The following is a 16,150-nucleotide window of genomic DNA, read 5'->3' as shown; positions in this document are numbered from 1 at the left end:
ATTCTCCTCACCCCAAGACAAACCAACAGAGCCTCTTTTTTTCTCAGAACACATACGGCCCTGCGGACATACACTGACGTCGATGGCACGCGTGCCGCACTAACAAGAACCGACCACCAGCGCGGCAAGACTGCGCGCGCTCGCCTCAGAAGACATGTTTGTCTGTGTGTCTGTGTGTGTGTGTGTGTGTGTGTGTGTGTGTGTGTGTGTGTGTGTGTGTGTGTGTGTGTGTGTGTGTGTGTGTGTGTGTGTGTGTGTGTGTGTGTGTGTGTGTGATGATGGTTGATTGCTTGTTGCTTGTTCGCTTCTTGCTTGCTTGTTGGCTTGCTTGCTTGGTGACGATGAATGAAATGCCACATCACCATGTCACACCTGTCACTGTCATGTCACTTCTTGCGGAGGACTAGACAGCGTCGGCAAGTAGGTCAATGACGTCACGTGAACTTATCGCAGTCTTGTATCACAATGTGTGCACGAGCGACAAAGGGAGACACTGTGGGGGGAAGAGGCAGGCGGGGGGAGGGGGAGGGGGCAACAGACAACACTTGACAAAACACACACACACACGACAACACACACAGACGACAACACACACAGACACACACAGACACACACAGACACACACACACTTGACAACACACATGTACACATGCACGTACACGCGCAAACACCAGCTATGCACACAACAACGGTTCCACAAGGAGGAGCAGCGATACAAGGCGCGACAACAGCTACAACAACAACACAGCAAGTGGTGGCGACGGTGGCGGCTAGAACGAGGCTGTGCGTGCACGGCCAGGTGTATCTGGCTGGTTTGGCTGGTGGTCCATCACAGCGCGGAAGCTTCTGCAGGTCACGCAATCACGACACATGCACGTAAAGAAGGGTGAGCGAGTGAGTAGGTGAGAGATGCAGGTTTGAGCGAGTGAGTAGTGGAGGGGGAGGGGGATGACAGAAGGACCAGGGGACCGCTTTTGTGCCACGGTGGCCCAGCCAGCATCCGACATATTCAACCATCATGGCTGCGCTTGCACTCATCATCATGCCCCATATGGCACTTACGAGAGGAGATCGACAAAGTAGCGGATCACCTGCACACCGCAGTGCGAGCAGCGCAAGAGCGCAGGCCGTGTTGGCGGCTCCGGGAACTCCTAAGATGGGACAGGCGAGGTGTCGATGATGATGGAAGAACAGGAGGGGAGTAGGGTAAGTGGGAAGGAAGTTCAGAGATTGCAAACACTCAGAGAGAGAGACAGACAGAGAGACAGAGAGAGACAGAGACAGAGAGAGAGTGTGTGTGTGTGAGTGAGTGAGTGAGTGAGAGAGACAGACAGACAGACAGACAGAGAGTGAGAGAGAGACACCACAGACGCACACGCACACTGGTGCAACGTACGCTGTGGCACTCTGGGCAGGTTGTTGCCTCCTGCATGGCACGACTGACGGCGACATCTTGCTGCGACGCCATGACGTGATACGCGGAGGGCGACCGGTCTCGCAACACAGGGGAGCCCTGATAACGATGGCCGTGGTGGCAATGATGGTGAGGTAATGAATGATGTAGAGGCTGTTGCAGCCTCATGTAAAACAGAATAGCACACACAAACACACATACATACACAAACGTGCGCGCAACACAGACAGACAGACAGACACACACACACACACACATACACAACGCACACAGGCATACATACATACACACACACACAGACATACACACAAACACACACAAACAAACACACACACACACACCTCTGCCTTGTTGACGCGAACGGTGCGCGAACGCTTGGCGCCCTCGCGCTTCTGCTGCTGCAGGCGGTGCATGGGCACGGGACCGTACATCTGCAGCGCCCGCACCCACGTGTCCCGCGCCGCAATGATGACAAGCGTCTCGTGCGTTAGCTTCTCCAGCGGGTCGGCCTTGGGCGGCACGGCCTCGTACAGGATAGCAAGGCCAATCCCCGTGAGGAGAAAGCGAATGGCACTCGGATGGGGATCGCCAAACACAACGCCACGGTGGCCGTGGCACAGCGTCACAAAGTCGCGCTCGTATATCTCCATGATGGAGGCGACGAGGTCGCTGCAGTCCTTGCGAAACTGCTCGTCGTTGAGTGCGTTGCCCTGCGACGGCTCCAGCGCGCCCGGCTTTGGGATGTGTGCGCGGTGCACGAGGGAGAGGATGTGGCGACGAAGACGAGGGTCGGAGAGCCTGCTGGTCACAAACGCGGCTGCATCCTCTGTCCGCTTGGCGAGGAACGCGCTGATGGCCTCTTCTTTGATGCGTCGCACTTCAACAGCAGGCAGCGTCGTCTCCTCCGACTCGGCCACCGTCGTGAAACTGCCGTGCTGCCGCCGCCCGCGCGTGCGCGCATGCCGCGCGTCGTGCACACGAGCAAATCGCCCGCCGCCGCCGCCGCCGCTGCTGCTGCTGCTGCTGTGGCCATCGCCAGGGCGCAGATGGCCTTCGTCGTGGGACTGCTGCCCACCATCGCCATTATGGGACGACGACGATGCCGCAGACCCGCGCGAACGCGACCCGGCCTCCGAGACGTCCGAGAAGCTGAGCGTTGGCTGTGAGCTGCGCCGTCGCTGCTGCTGCTGTTGTTGACGCTGCTGCCCTTGCCCTCCTGGGTAGGGTGGTGGCGCGTGCTTGAGTCGGGCCGGCTGCTGCTGCTGCTGCTGTTGATGATGCTGATGATGCTGTTGTTGTTGCTGTTGCTGTTGTTGTTGTTGTTGTTGTTGTTGTTGTTGTTGTTGTTGTTGTTGTTGTTGTTGTTGTTGTTGTTGTTGTTGTTGTTGTTGTTGTTGTTGTTGTTGTTGTTGGTGGTGGTGGTGGTGGTGGTGGTGGTGGGAATGCTGCGCTGCTACCGATGACGGTGGGGGCCGCAACTGCGGCGATGACGAGCCCGTGGCGAGCGGGGATGATGAGCGCGGCGCACTGACGGTTGCTGCATGGACGTGACGCGGGGCGGCTTGTGGCAACGCATCTGCAGAGGGCGCAGGTGCGTCCGAGAGGCGCTGTCGTGTCCCCGGCTGTCCCTCCCCAGTTCCAGAGCTCGCCTGCTGCTGGTGCTGCTGATGGTGCTGCTGATGGTGGTGGTCATGGGATGAGGCGGGGTGGAAGCTGCTGCCGTTACCAAAGCTGTTGCGGTCGTTGGGCCTGAGGATCGGCTCTGAAAAGCGCTGCTGCGATTTGAAGTGGTGCTCCTGCTCCAGCCGCTGCTGATGCTGATATGCCAGGCTCGTGCTGATGGTGTAGGTGACGCGCTCGTCGGCCGCCAGCAAGGCTCGCACCTCTGCCAGCGTGGCTGCACGGTGCATGCTCGCCGTTACTGTGCTTGGTGCTCAATCGCGTGCACGTCAAACTATGTTGCCGTGGCCGGGAAAGAAACAGAGACGGAGAGAGGGGGGAGGAGAGAGGTGACGCAGCTCCAACGCGATGCGCAACGTGGTCACGTATGATGGCGTGGCGACGGCGGGGAAGCGAACCTGCGAACCTGCGAATCTGTAGCAGCGCTATTGGAGCGTTGTGAAGCACGGGCTGTGCTGACGTGAAGTGACGTCGCGAGCGAGCAAGCAAGCAGTGGAAACAAGTGACACCGGTCTGCAGGAGCGTGTACGAACAGCAGTGGTGCACGGGGGGTGTGAGTCGTAGTTGTTCTCAAAACGTGGTGGTCAAAGTATTCAAGGCAGGCATGCACAACAGGTCGCTGAACACCACCAGGACCAGATGTTGTTGGAAAGGAACAAAGCAGACAGGGCAAATTGACATGGAAAGAGTTGAAGTGGTGAAGGGCAAAAAACAGCCAACCCAATCAAACCCAACAACCACACCACACCACACCACGAGCAAGCAAGTCACCACAAGACAAGACACGACGATGGGGCAAGGCAACACGAAGGCAAGCCGAGACAAGGTTCCACAACACCCACCAACGTTCGTTCCGCTGCCTGGCTGGTTGCCTGTTTTGCTTCCGCTCCTCTTTGCTTTTTGTGGTGTTGCTGTTTTTTTTTTTGTTTTTCTTTTGTCTCTTTGTTGTGATGGCGATTATTAGTTATATCTTTATTGAATGCTCACAGCTGATGAGTCACCGTCGGTGCATTTCTGCTGGCTGGTTGCCTGCTGATCTGATTTTGATTTGCACTCTCCACCACCACGCAAAGCAACGACAAGCAGCGCATACGAACGACCTTCCCTGACACCCCAGAAGAAGCAAGCTTGAAGCAAACGGCGCACCCCAGACAGCGATGTGCTCCATCACGAGCTGCCTCTCATCGGTGCGTTGTGGTGTAGAGGGGTTCTATGGTGGGGTGGTGGGCGTGTCTGTACATTTCACCCAGCTCACGCTCACGCATCGTGCATCACGCGACATCATGTCAACGACACAAACAACAACATGTTGGGTTGGCTGACATTGTTCTTCTTGTCTTTGTTTTGTGTATGACGTGTTGGGCTGGCATAGGCGGCGTGCTGCCTGTGCTCGTCGTCGTGTGGACGATGCGGGTCTGCAACCATGACGCGTGTCGGCTACGCTCTCCTCTTGTTGCTCTCCGCTGTTTGTGGTTGGATCTTCCTCAACCCAAAAGTCTCCTCCGACCTCCAGAAGGTGTGTGTGTGTGTGTGCGTGTGTGTGTGCGTGTGTGTGCGTGTGTGTGTGTGCGTGTGACAGGTGTGCGGCGGTGCGTGCACTTAATGTTGTGGCTCAACAGAGTGCTCACCTTACTCGCCATCCTCTGCCAATAGATGGACAAGTATGTTGGTCACATCTGCAAGGGCAACGAAAACTGCGGTGAGTTTTTGATTCTGTGGTTGTACTTTGGAAAGCACAGAGCTGATGATCATAAGTCGTGAGCGCCGTTGCATTGTGGTTCTTGTTGTCGTTTGTTGCTGGTTGCCTGTTGCTCCTTGTTGCTGACCGCCGCCACAGGTGCTGTTGAAGGCTCACGCCACGTGTTTTGTCGACTCCATGAATGATAATGCAGATCGCCGCTGGGGTGAGCTTGGCGTGTATCGTGTCCTCACGGCCACCGCCGTCTTCCATGCCCTCATGGCCCTCATCCTCATTGGCGTCAAGTCGAGCCGCGATCCACGCGCCGCAATCCACAAGGGGTGCGTGTTTTCTCTTTTCGTATGTATGTGTACGTGTGTGTGTGTGTGTGTGTGTGTGTGTGTGTGTGTGTGTGTGTGTGTGTGTGTGTGTGTGTGTGTGTGTGTGTGTGTGTGTGTGTGTGTACTGGTGCTGTTCGGCCTTTTGTCTCCTTCTCCTCCACCTCATTGCTTTGATTGCGGTTTGCGTGGTCGCTTAAACGCGCGTATCTTCTCTTTGTCCCCATTCCCATGCATCAACAGCTTCTGGCCTGTGAAGCTCCTGCTGCTGATTGCACTCGCCACTGGCGCCTTCTTTATCCCCAACGGCGTCTTCATGGGTGCGCCGCGTGCTTTGTTTATGCTTTCTTGCTTTGTTTGGTTGCTTTGTTTGTTTGCTCTGTTTTCGTGCGTGCGTGTGTTTGCTCTGTTTTCGTGCGTGCGTTTGTTTGCTCTGTTTGTGTGTGTGTGTGTGTGTGTGTGTGCGTGCGTGCGTGTGTGTGTGTGTGTGTGTGTGTGTGTGTGTGTGTGTGTGTGTGTGTGAGTTCGTTGTGTTTGCAACGCATGGCGCTCACGCTACTTCCAATGCACAAATGTATCCGTGTGCACACATCCACCGTCATCCCTTCTCCCGACTGTCAGACCTTGGCTGGGTTGCGCTTGTGTGCGGGTTCCTGTTCATCATTGTGCAGATGGTGCTGCTTGTGGACTTTGCCTACTCCTGGAACGAGGCCTGGCTCGGCCGCATGGAGGACGGAAGCTCGTGCTACAAGTGGGGTGCGTTGACACTGATGTGTGTGGCGGCGGTGATATGTGTGTGTGTGTGTGTGTGTGTGTGTGTGTGTGTGTGTGTGTGTGTGTGTGTGTGTGTGTAGCGCAAAGAGCCTTGCCATACCTTTGATCGATTGATGCGGTTATGGAAGTATATGTGGTTATGTCGTTTCCTACGGTGGCCGACGGAACTTCGCCTTAGTCAGCCATCGGGTATAGCAGGACAGGCGGCACGATTGTGTCACACAATGAGAATATGCCAGCCAGATATGTAGAATCATTACTCAAAGCCGAGTAATAAGGTGAAGACGTATATAATATCCCCTCCAACATTACAAAACGTCCTACTACGCGAGGCTGCCGAAGGAGGATATAGGCTGCCAGTAACCTTTAGTCACCTTGGACTGAACGCGGTGTGTGTGTGTGTGTGTGTGTGTGTGTGTGTGTGTGTGTGTGTGTGTGTGTGTGTGTGTGTGTGTGCAACGCGTGCTCCCTCCTCACGCCATTGTCGTGATCACCACGTCACCCATTCTCCCCGGGTCTTGTTATCTAGGCCTCATCACGTGCTCGTTTGGCGCATACGCCATCGCCATCGCCATCACCGTCTGCTGCTTCGTCTTCTACACCCAGGTCCGGTCACCACGGTGTTGCTGTTGTTGTTGTTGTTGTTGTTGTTGTTGTTGTTGTTGTTGTTGCTGTTGTTGTTGTTGTTGTTGTTGTTGTTGTTGTTGTTGTTGTTGTTGTTGGTCGTCGTCGTCGTCTCTTGTGTGCACGTGCGATTTATCTGACTGAGTGCACCAGACATCATCTTCCATGTGTGCCGTTCCTCTCACATGTCTAACTTCCACTTCCACACCGTTGTTGAAATGCTCGCTTGTTGTGCGTGCACAGGCTGACAACAACCCGTGCACGCTCAGCAAGACAGCGCTTGGTGTCAACATTGGCCTTTCCCTCATCATGACGTTCTTCGCCCTACACCCCCGCGTCCAAGAAGGTGGGGCATGCTTGCTTCGTGGTCCCTGACGTTTGCCGTGTAGCAGCCCTCTGTTTCGTCCAACGACCACCACCACAACGACGACGATGACGACGACGACCACCACCACCACCATGTTATCCTCCACTTTCTGACCATCTCACCTCTTCATCTCTCTCTCTCTATCACACACACACACACACACACGCACGTACGCACGCACGCACGCACACACAACGACAGCACAACCGACGTCTGGCCTGCTGCAGGCCGGCATCATGTCCTTCTACACCACGTACCTCGTCTGGTCTGCCGTCTCAAACGTCGATGGTGCGTTGCTGGTGTGTGTGTTTGTGTGTGTTTGGCCTGGCACTCGTCCTCCATACCTCCAATCTCCTCACCACTACAACCACCACTACAACCACCACAACGTCCATCGCCACCACCACCAACCAGAGCCGTGCGGTATGGGTGTGAAGCCCGATACGACGGCAACGGTCGTTGGCGCCATCCTCACCTTTCTTGCTGTCGCGTACAGCAGCATGCGCACGTCCTCTGCGTCGCAGCTGGGCAAGCTGGGCATGCAGCAGGACGCGAGCGAGCGCGAGAGCCTGATCCTCTCCGACGTGGAGAGCGGTGGCGGCGATGATGACGACAGCAGCGGTGGCGGCTGTGCTGGCGGCGATGACGAGGCTGACGGTGTCAAGTACAGCTGGTCGTTCTTCCACCTCACCTTCATGATGGCCGCCTTCTATCTCATGATGGTCATCACAGACTGGGCAAACATCAGGTGTGTGTGTGTGTGTGTGCGTTGTGGCGTGCGTTGGGATAAGGGTGTGCGTCTCTGCGGCTGCTGTTTCGTCTTGTGTTTCAGCTGCGCCTTCAATTGCTTAATTGTCCGGTGCAATTGAGGTTCCACTCTTTTTCTGCTTTATACTGTATCCCCTTCCATCTATGCCGGCCCTGCTTTTTCGCTGCCTCCTCCCCCCCCCCTCCCTTACGCCCCCTCCCCTTTGCCATTTGCACGTGCATCGTAGGGACGGGCACACCGCCAACGAGAAGGTTGGCAACGGCCTTGCATCAGTCTGGATCCAGATTGCCTCATCCTGGGTCGTTGCGGTGAGTGCATGGCATGACCTGTGTCTCTGTCTCTCTGTCGTGCCTCTGCCTCTCTGTCTCTTGGCACTGTCTTGTTGTCTCGTTCTACCTCAATGGCGTGCGTGCCTCGGTTTGCTTGGACCAATCTATGCGCTGTTGTCTTTGTGTTCTCCAATCACGTTCCGCGCTGCATGTGTCTTGTTCGTTCTCCTCATGCCATTGTCACCATCTCCTCATGCCATCGCCGCCACCACCACTGCATTGCACTGCACGTGTTGCCAGCTCCTGTACATCTGGACGCTGATTGCGCCCCTCTGTCTGCCAAACCGCGACTTCAGCTAAGTGCATTCGCGCAAGCACGTCATGTGCATTCAAAGTGCTGTGCGCACGCTTGCGCCTCGTGCGTAAATGTTGGCACGTCGTTTCTTGGTTCACACCCCTCCCCAATCTCTTATGCACCCCATTGTTGTTCCCCTTACCGGTCTGTTGCCTGCCTCAATCTTTCTTTCGATGCTTTCCCTTTTTCTCTCTGCACACACTGCATTGTTTTGACATGTCATCAGTTATATTGCATGAAGCACACACACACACACACACACACACACACACACACACACACACACACACACACATTCATAACAAACACGCACACAACCGGAAACACACGAGCACACATGCACGCACATCCCCTTACAACCAACACACAAATAAATGAAAGTTGCGCACAACAGGAGAGATGGTGAGGGATAAGAAAGAAAGAGCGAGGGAAGGGAGGTTGCTGCGACACAACACGCACGGCGCGCTAGCAGCGAGAATAACCAGAGGACACAGGAGGTAACCACACATAAATGACAGACGGGGTGCTGTGGAAACACGGACGCAGTGGGTCAGAGGGGGATACACACAATGGAAGCACGACGATGCCAGCCGTCGGCCAAACTGACAGAGCGCTAACATGCCAAAGCAAACACAAAAGGCGCTCACATCACAAACGCACACGCAGACACGGAAAATAACGTGCACATGTGAACATTTACCTGCGTGCAGGGTTGAGAAACCGAACACGTACACACCTCACACGCCATCCATCCATCCATCCATCCATCGGTCATCACCACCACCCTCCTTGATCATCATCGTCATCATCATCATCATCATCATCATCATCATCATCATCATCATCATCATCATCATCAGCAGCAGCAGCAGCAGCAGCAGCAGCAGCATCACTTGAGCCTGGCAGTTCTGCTGGACGAAGCCTTGCGTGCTAGCACATCCAAATCAGACGTGCGCGGGGCGGGTTGCGCTTGCAGTGGCGGCAGCATGCTCGGGGACGGGCGAAGGCGACTTCTGAAACTCGGCACGACAGACACACCCTGTCGCCTGCCGAGGGAACAAGACGCAAGGACATGGGGGGGGGGAGAGAAAGGGGGAGGTGAGCGACATGTGCGAAAGAGCGTGGAGGTGGTGCTGGTGCAGGTGAATGGAAGACAATCCCCACCCTAACTTGGGAAGCGCTGGCGCGCACGCACGCACACACACGCACACACACACACACACACACACACACACACACACACACACACACACACACACACACACACACACACACACACACACACACACACACACACACACACACACGAACAAAGAAAACAACGTGTGGCTCAGCGCAGTGTCACGTCACGTACTTGAACGTTGGCTTCTTGTACTTTGCAGAGTGCGGTGGGCGCTGCTGCGGACGCAGATGGGCGCCTTTCTTTCGTCGGTGATCAAGCACACTCTGCACTCAAACACAGATGGTGGCGGTGGTTGGTCGGTGACGTGTGGGTACGTACAACGACAGTGCGAGTGTGAGTGGGCGAGGCAGACAATCAGCCAGCAGATGGATGGGCAGGCAAACGGACTGCCAGACAGACAGAGCATCCCATGTAAACGCACACACACATACATACATACATACATACATACATACATACATACATACATACATACATACATACATACATACATACATACATACATACATACATACATACATACATACATACATACATACATACATACATACATACATACATACATTCATACACACATACATACATACACACATACATACATACATACATACATACATACATACATACATACATACATACATACACACACACCTTCCAGTTGTTGAGGAATTGGCGCATGGTTGGGGTGACCTCGCGGCCATCGAGCATGCGAAGCGACTGCACCATCACAACAATCTAACACAGCAGCATATGCAGACGCGCATCAGCGTTCATGAGTGCAGAAAGGGAAGCGTGCACCCGCCTTGACATTCACCTTGCGCAGCAACCAAACAAGCGCAGATGAACACCCGCACACACACACACACCTCCTCGCGGTATTTGCTGAGAAGACAAAATGGGTTGCCGTTGACGTTGAGCGTGCCGAGGTGACGGCACTTGCCAAACGCCATTTGTATTTGCTGCATCGCGCAAACGCAGGCGCACGCACACACACATTCATGAATACGTATAAGGAAGGCGATCAGGGCGATGGCAGTTCACAGCAGAGGGCCCTTACATCAGAGCATGCACACACTCACATGCGTACACATGCATACACATGCACATACGCCCACATGCACAGCACCCACACTACCACCACCACCACCAACAACAACAGTAACAGACATGACAGCACACCCCTTCCCGTTGCACACAAGGCAAGCAGCAGCGCACATTAAGGTCGGTGAGTTTGTTGTGTGAGACGTCGACCGTCTTGAGCCCATCAAAGCCCACAAACTCGGACAGGTCGTCAAGGTTGTTTCCCGCCAGATTGAGGTGCCGCACAGACCGCTGCAGTCGTGGTGTCAACACACGTGTGAGTGAGTGTGTGTGTGAGTGTGTGTGTGTGTGGTGTTATGAAAGAGCGTGCAAGGACGCCACCGCCACTGTTGTAGATTCGGTCACTCGGTCCTAACATGGTGCCTGGAAACACAACACACACGCACACGTCACAGACATGCACACAGCAAAAAGTGTACGGAAGCTACGCACCCGCAAGCTGAGAGCGGTTCGCGGGTCCACCAGCAACTTCTCGCCAGGCGGCAACTGCTGGTACTCAATGTGTAACTCCTTGAGGTTGGGAAGGTCGTGCAGGCCCTCCAACACAATCAACTTGTTCCTGCCAATAAATCTGCGCATGTGTGTGTGTGTGTGTGTGTGTGTGTGTGTGTGTGTGTGTGTGTGTGTGTGTGTGTGTGTGTGTGTGTGTGTGTGAGCGCGCGGGGTTTGGTTGTTGCTGCGACACCCTGTACACACACACACACACAACACAAAAACGGGGGAAACTCACAGTTTCGTGAGATGTCTGAGGCGGTTGACGCCCTCTAATCTCTCAATGGCATTGTCCTGGAGGTAGAGGTGTGTGAGGTGGGTGCAGCTGTTGAGGTTTGTGATCTTGCTGATCCGGTTCTCGTACAGATACAGGGTCAGCAGCTTGTGGCATGCGTTGATGTTATCCTGGATGGACACGGTAAGCGCATTAGTGTTTGGGGGGTGAGTGAAAGGTCGCATTGCAGCTGCGCCATCGGTAACCTCCAGCAAGCGCACCAAACGCAAAGAGCAAGCACTGCTCAGCCGTTGTGCACCAATACTACGCGCCTCAAAGAAAGCGATCATGGCAAACTGTGAATATGTACACACATTCACACACACACACACACGCATGCATACACACGCAAACATGCATACACACGCACACACACAAGCATGCATACACACACACACACACACAAGCATACACACACGCACACACACACGCACAAACATGCATACACATGCACATACACAACGATGACATACGAGGGCAAGCAGGTGCTTCCGGGTGAGATCGAGATGGGTGATGCGAGCAACAAAGTCCTGGACGCTCTCGTCCTTGCGTTGCCGCTGCTTCTTGCTGCCACGCGCAGCAATCAGCTCCAACGTTGGAGCCGTCGGCATGGCGAAGGTGCCGTTTGTACTGCTTCTGGTGTGTCTCTGGGCGAGTGTTGCGTGTCACCACTGCTGACACCGTTCTCGGCAACTGCTGATGTGTTGCGCCGATGCCGCTGTTGGCTTTTTGCTTTCTGCGTGCTGGGATTGGCCGGCCCAGAGCATAACACACACACACACTCACACACACACACTCACACACACACACACGCGCACACACACACACACACACTCACTCGCACACACTCACTCGCACACACTGTCGCTCTCAGTCACTCAGCGACTCGCTGCTTGCTCTCAGTCAAGTCACCGCTGTCGTGCTCGCTGTTGTTTGGTTTGCTTTGTGCTCGCCTGCCTTGATCTGTGTCCGATATCCTGGGTTGTCATGGATTCCCCAATGCGCACTTTTTGTTGACGATTGTGTGCGAAACATATATTGCGCACACCGCCCTGCGGTATCTTCAGCTATTTTTCCATTGGAAGAATTGTGTGTGGCTTTCTTCACGCAAAATTCGCCTGCGCTCGCGTGCAGCTGCCTTTTTCTCCACAGCGGCCACCCATGTGAGTGAACACCGCGAGCGGAGATGGGGTGGATATGGGAGGGTGGTCGGTGCACGAGGGTGTCTGTGTGTGTCTCTGTGTGTGTCTCTGTGTGTGTCTCTGTGTGTGTCTCTGTCTGTCTGTGCGTGTGTCTCTGTGTGTGATGGTGATGTGTGCAACACAAGAGCACAGACGCACACACATATATGCATCGTACATGAGCGGCGCGGCACATCCACAACAGCCACCACAACGCACGCGAGATGAACGATGGCATGACAGACGATGATGATGGTGGCTGCTGCTGCTGCTGCTGATGATGATGATGATGATGATGATGATGATGATGATGATGATGATGACCATCGCTTGGTTGATGCTGGATGTGCTGTGACGGACACGGTGTGCGCCTTGTTTGCCGTGATGGACACCGACGACCGTGATAACCACACACGAGGATTGATTGTTGGTGGGCCTGCCACGTGCCAGCATATCCTGTGTCAGCAACAGCCGGGCGTGTGCCGCACATACACAGCAGGTGTGCGGCTGTCGATGGTTCAGCAACAGCAACAGCAACAGCAGCATTGCAGAGGGGAGGCGCACATTTCAGCAGCTTCAAGCCACAACAACCATCCCAACACGTGCAGCAACGCACCGCGCACATGCGCTCTTCCACATTTCATTCACCAATTCGATTGTGTCATGCACACTCGCGCAGACATCCGACTCACCGACTCACGTGCATGCGGTGGCTCTCGTTCCCTTTTTGCCTCGCTCTCGTCCTTTCTCCCTTCGTTTGTTCTCTTTCACAGTTTTGCCAGAGGACTCTAAACCGGCACCATGACGAAGGCACACAACAACATGCTGCCAAACGTGCATCTGCACAAGCACTGGCACAACTCCGTCTGGACCTACCGTGGTGTTGTCAAGTGCCACTTCAACCAGGCTGGCAAGAAGCGCCGTCGCTCTCTCAAGCGCCAGTCCGTACGTTCCCTTCACCACAACTTTTATGCGCGTGTGTGTGTGTGTGAGTGGATGGGTCGAGTGTTGTCTGTGTTGTCGTGTGTTCGAGTCCTGTGTGTGTGTGCACGTATTTGCCTTGCAGTTTATGTGCCGTGCCTGCGTGACAAGCGCTCACGGTACGGTGGCTCGTGTGTGCGTTGCTATTCGTTTTGTGAGTGTAGAAGGCCAAGCAGGTTGCACCCCGCCCCACCGGTGGTGCTCTGCGCCCCATCGCCCGCTGCCAGACGTTCAAGTACAACATGCGTCTCCGTGCCGGCCGTGGCTTCACCCCCCTCGAGCTTAAGGTGTGTGCCGGTCATTGATGTGGTAGGCGGTGTGTGTTGTGGTACATGTGGGTTGTTATTGGGCTGCGTGGTACTTGTGTTATTATCCACTCTGTCTTGTTGACATGTGTTGTGGTAGCTGTTTGTGTGGGGTGTGTGCGTTTCGTGTTGTGTTCGGTTCTGGGTGTGCTGCTTGTGTCGTGCATTCCCTCACAATGAGGATGGTCAACGCGTTCCGTGTCTTTCTTTGTTGTTGTTGGGGCGTCAACAGGAGGCTGGTCTGAGCACCCGCTATGCGCAGACTGTGGGCATCTCGGTGGACAAGCGCCGCAAGAACCGCTCTGTTGAGGCTTTCCAGGCCAACGTTGCCCGCCTCAAGGAGTACAAGAGCAAGCTCGTTGTCATCCGCAAGGGCGGCAAGGACCAGCATGCCGTGGAGCAGCTCAAGGGTGTTGTCATGCCTATTGTGCAGCCCAAGCACAAGATCCAGGTCCGCGCCATCACAGAGGTCAGTCAACTATTTTCCCCACATTGCTCTTGCTCTGTCTTGCTGGTTGTGTTCTTGTCGTGGTTATGGATGTGAGATGGTGAGGCGTTGCGTGTGTCGTGGGTGTGGTCTGTCTGTGTACATGGGTGGCGTCGTGTGTGCTTGTGCGTGTGCATTTGTGTGTTGGGAATGCACTCCTGTTCCTGGGTCCACCACCACCACCACCACTGTTTTTGTTTGTCTCACGGTTGTGCGCGTGCTCGGTGTGTGTGGTGTTGTTGTTGTTGTTTGCGCATCCCCCCTTTTTGCAGAAGGAGAGGAAACGCAATGTGTTCGCGGAGATGCGCCACATGCGCGCCGACGCCAAGCTCGCTGGTATCCGTCTCAAGGTTGCTGCCGAGGCTGCGGCAGAGGCTGCCATGAAGAAGAAGAAGTAAACGCAACAAACGCCAGCTTGTGCTCGCTCGTCTTGTTTGTTTCTACTCTCTTCTTTTCTTTACACCTCTGGTGCCCTGTCTGTCTCCTCGCATGGTTGTCTGCTGCTCCCCCCTTTGTCAAATGCTTTCGCGTACGCCTCCCCAGTACAGCCAAAGCTTAACCATAACCTCTGATGATGGGATCTGATGTTGGAAAGAAAAGGGTGTTGTTGTGTGGAGTGTGATGAACGATGATAGAAAGGGCAATGTGCGAGTGTCACAACGTGGGTAACACGCGATTGAACCGACATGAATGCTTCTGCGTACAAACACACACGGATGATTATGCGTACAGAAGACATACCGCAGCTCACCATTCTCTCGCAGGATCAAACATTGGTTTACATTTCTTTTAGTGTGGTTGTTGATACTCAAGATTGAGTTTGACAGCAGGAGGGCGCGAACGCCACACCTGCCTGGGCAAAAATTGCCACGTTGAGACACCACATTCGTGATGTTCAGTCAGGTCAAGCTGGGCCGCGTGCAATGCCCAACTCTCGCCAACCCCGCAGCTGCTGCGTGATCCAGCATGCGAGACGTGCAGGTAAGTATGCCTGCATTTAATGTCCTTCCGGCATATCAGAAAATTCATCCAGTTTGCACACTTGTGGGTTTCGACAAATAAAAAATGTGACATCAATTTTTTTAATTCTTCGGTTTTTTTTTTTTTGTGTGGGCGAACAACACCACGAACGACCGCGACCACCACCACAAACGACAACAAACGAGCACGACCACAAGACACAATACAATGAGCGTGGCCGCATCACATCACATCACATCACATCACAGCCCCTTTCAATCACTCCCACTTTTCTTCTCGGCGGCCTTCTTCTCCAGCACAGTCTGGAACCACTGCGGCCCAACGGGCGAGTCCTTGGTGCGTGCGGTGAGCACCTCCACCCCAGTCTCTGTAATGAGCAGCGTGTGCTCAAACTGCGCCGACCGCTTGCCGTCAATCGTCGTCGACGTCCACTTGTCCGGCCACGTCTGATCCTGCCACGTCCCTGCGATGGTGCGCACGAAGTGCGTGTGTGCAGTTGGAGGGGAGGAGGAGGAGGATATATGTATGGTGAGTCGGGCATGTGTATTCGTGGGGAAGGCTCAAGCCGACCGTGACTGGCAATGCCTGCTCGCCCATCAGCTGCGTGCTTTCACGCATATTCACACCCATGCACACGCACTCTTTCTCTTACCCAAGTTGATCATGGGCTCAATGGTAAACACGTGCCCGGGCTTCATAATGCCAACTGCCTTGTTCTCTGCAGTGATGAAACACAATAAACACATGCACAGGCAAAGTATTAGCAGAGGAAGAAGAAAAGGGGGGGGGGGCAAAGATGGACAATCACAAGAGAAAGAAGGAAGGATAACATGCAGGGTGGGTTGATGCCAATGAACACACACACACACACGCGCGCACACACACAATGCATGCACG

At 54.5% G+C, this 16,150-nt stretch overlaps 6 protein-coding genes across 6 annotated transcripts in view; 2 read left to right on the top strand and 4 right to left on the bottom strand.

Annotated features, from left to right (window-relative positions):
* PTSG_04463 (3',5'-bisphosphate nucleotidase) overlaps positions 1-156 on the bottom strand; it is a gene marked incomplete at its 5' end in the record, with an annotated part of 2,377 nt that extends 2,221 nt beyond the window's left edge. The window contains one exon of the mRNA XM_004994500.1: positions 115-156. Within this exon, the coding sequence (XP_004994557.1) occupies positions 115-156 (42 nt within the window). The remainder of the gene's footprint in view (positions 1-114) is intronic.
* Positions 157-770: 614 nt separating this feature from the next.
* Positions 771-4,001, bottom strand: PTSG_04462 (uncharacterized protein; the record flags this gene model as incomplete). The annotated part of the gene is made up of 5 exons (XM_004994499.1): positions 3,937-4,001; positions 1,756-3,607; positions 1,397-1,513; positions 1,063-1,151; positions 771-846 (listed from the first exon to the last, which is right to left on the bottom strand). The coding sequence occupies exons 2-5, from the start codon at positions 3,322-3,324 to the stop codon at positions 771-773; spliced, it is 1,851 nt and encodes a 616-aa protein (XP_004994556.1). The 5' UTR covers positions 3,325-3,607; positions 3,937-4,001.
* A 77-nt stretch (positions 4,002-4,078) lies between these two features.
* Positions 4,079-8,659, top strand: PTSG_04461 (uncharacterized protein). The gene is made up of 12 exons (XM_004994498.1): positions 4,079-4,281; positions 4,467-4,610; positions 4,748-4,793; positions 4,987-5,113; positions 5,354-5,430; positions 5,732-5,866; positions 6,414-6,490; positions 6,752-6,854; positions 7,077-7,163; positions 7,290-7,623; positions 7,871-7,952; positions 8,214-8,659. The coding sequence occupies exons 1-12, from the start codon at positions 4,252-4,254 to the stop codon at positions 8,271-8,273; spliced, it is 1,302 nt and encodes a 433-aa protein (XP_004994555.1). The 5' UTR covers positions 4,079-4,251; the 3' UTR covers positions 8,274-8,659.
* A 471-nt stretch (positions 8,660-9,130) lies between these two features.
* PTSG_04460 (leucine rich repeat containing protein 67) lies at positions 9,131-12,111 on the bottom strand. Its single transcript, XM_004994497.1, has 8 exons — positions 11,792-12,111; positions 11,283-11,449; positions 10,985-11,123; positions 10,667-10,783; positions 10,318-10,410; positions 10,103-10,186; positions 9,623-9,714; positions 9,131-9,314 (listed from the first exon to the last, which is right to left on the bottom strand). The coding sequence occupies exons 1-8, from the start codon at positions 11,927-11,929 to the stop codon at positions 9,158-9,160; spliced, it is 987 nt and encodes a 328-aa protein (XP_004994554.1). The 5' UTR covers positions 11,930-12,111; the 3' UTR covers positions 9,131-9,157.
* Positions 12,112-12,439: 328 nt separating this feature from the next.
* On the top strand, positions 12,440-14,837 carry PTSG_04459 (ribosomal protein rpl13). The gene is made up of 5 exons (XM_004994496.1): positions 12,440-12,481; positions 13,273-13,444; positions 13,645-13,767; positions 14,018-14,254; positions 14,545-14,837. The coding sequence occupies exons 2-5, from the start codon at positions 13,301-13,303 to the stop codon at positions 14,668-14,670; spliced, it is 630 nt and encodes a 209-aa protein (XP_004994553.1). The 5' UTR covers positions 12,440-12,481; positions 13,273-13,300; the 3' UTR covers positions 14,671-14,837.
* A 501-nt stretch (positions 14,838-15,338) lies between these two features.
* Positions 15,339-16,150, bottom strand: part of PTSG_04458 (methionine aminopeptidase 1) — a 3,624-nt gene continuing 2,812 nt past the window's right edge. The window contains exons 10-11 of the mRNA XM_004994495.1: positions 15,906-15,971; positions 15,339-15,716 (exon numbers count right to left, since the gene is read on the bottom strand). Of these exons, the coding sequence (XP_004994552.1) occupies positions 15,508-15,716; positions 15,906-15,971 (275 nt within the window). The 3' untranslated portion in view covers positions 15,339-15,507. The remainder of the gene's footprint in view (positions 15,717-15,905; positions 15,972-16,150) is intronic.

Source organism: Salpingoeca rosetta (assembly GCF_000188695.1).
Source record: "Salpingoeca rosetta unplaced genomic scaffold supercont1.10, whole genome shotgun sequence".
Classification (NCBI taxonomy): Eukaryota; class Choanoflagellata; order Craspedida; family Salpingoecidae; genus Salpingoeca; species Salpingoeca rosetta.
This window is presented reverse-complemented; position numbering and strand designations above follow the sequence as displayed.

Excerpts from the sequence above, each read along its gene's own strand:
- PTSG_04461 (XM_004994498.1), top strand. The coding sequence starts at position 4,252 with ATGTGCTCCATCACGAGCTGCCTCTCATCG. Across the intron at positions 6,491-6,751 it reads GCTTCGTCTTCTACACCCAG|GCTGACAACAACCCGTGCAC; the intron begins GTCCGGTCACCA and ends GTGCGTGCACAG. Across the intron at positions 7,953-8,213 it reads CCTCATCCTGGGTCGTTGCG|CTCCTGTACATCTGGACGCT; the intron begins GTGAGTGCATGG and ends ACGTGTTGCCAG.
- PTSG_04460 (XM_004994497.1), bottom strand. The coding sequence starts at position 11,929 with ATGCCGACGGCTCCAACGTTGGAGCTGATTGCTGCGCGTGGCAGCAAG. Across the intron at positions 11,124-11,282 it reads CTCAGACATCTCACGAAACT|ATTTATTGGCAGGAACAAGT; the intron begins GTGAGTTTCCCC and ends ACACATGCGCAG. Across the intron at positions 10,187-10,317 it reads TCAGCAAATACCGCGAGGAG|ATTGTTGTGATGGTGCAGTC; the intron begins GTGTGTGTGTGT and ends CTGCTGTGTTAG.
- PTSG_04459 (XM_004994496.1), top strand. The coding sequence starts at position 13,301 with ATGACGAAGGCACACAACAACATGCTGCCAAACGTGCATCTGCACAAG. Across the intron at positions 13,768-14,017 it reads TCACCCCCCTCGAGCTTAAG|GAGGCTGGTCTGAGCACCCG; the intron begins GTGTGTGCCGGT and ends GGGCGTCAACAG. Across the intron at positions 14,255-14,544 it reads AGGTCCGCGCCATCACAGAG|AAGGAGAGGAAACGCAATGT; the intron begins GTCAGTCAACTA and ends CCCTTTTTGCAG.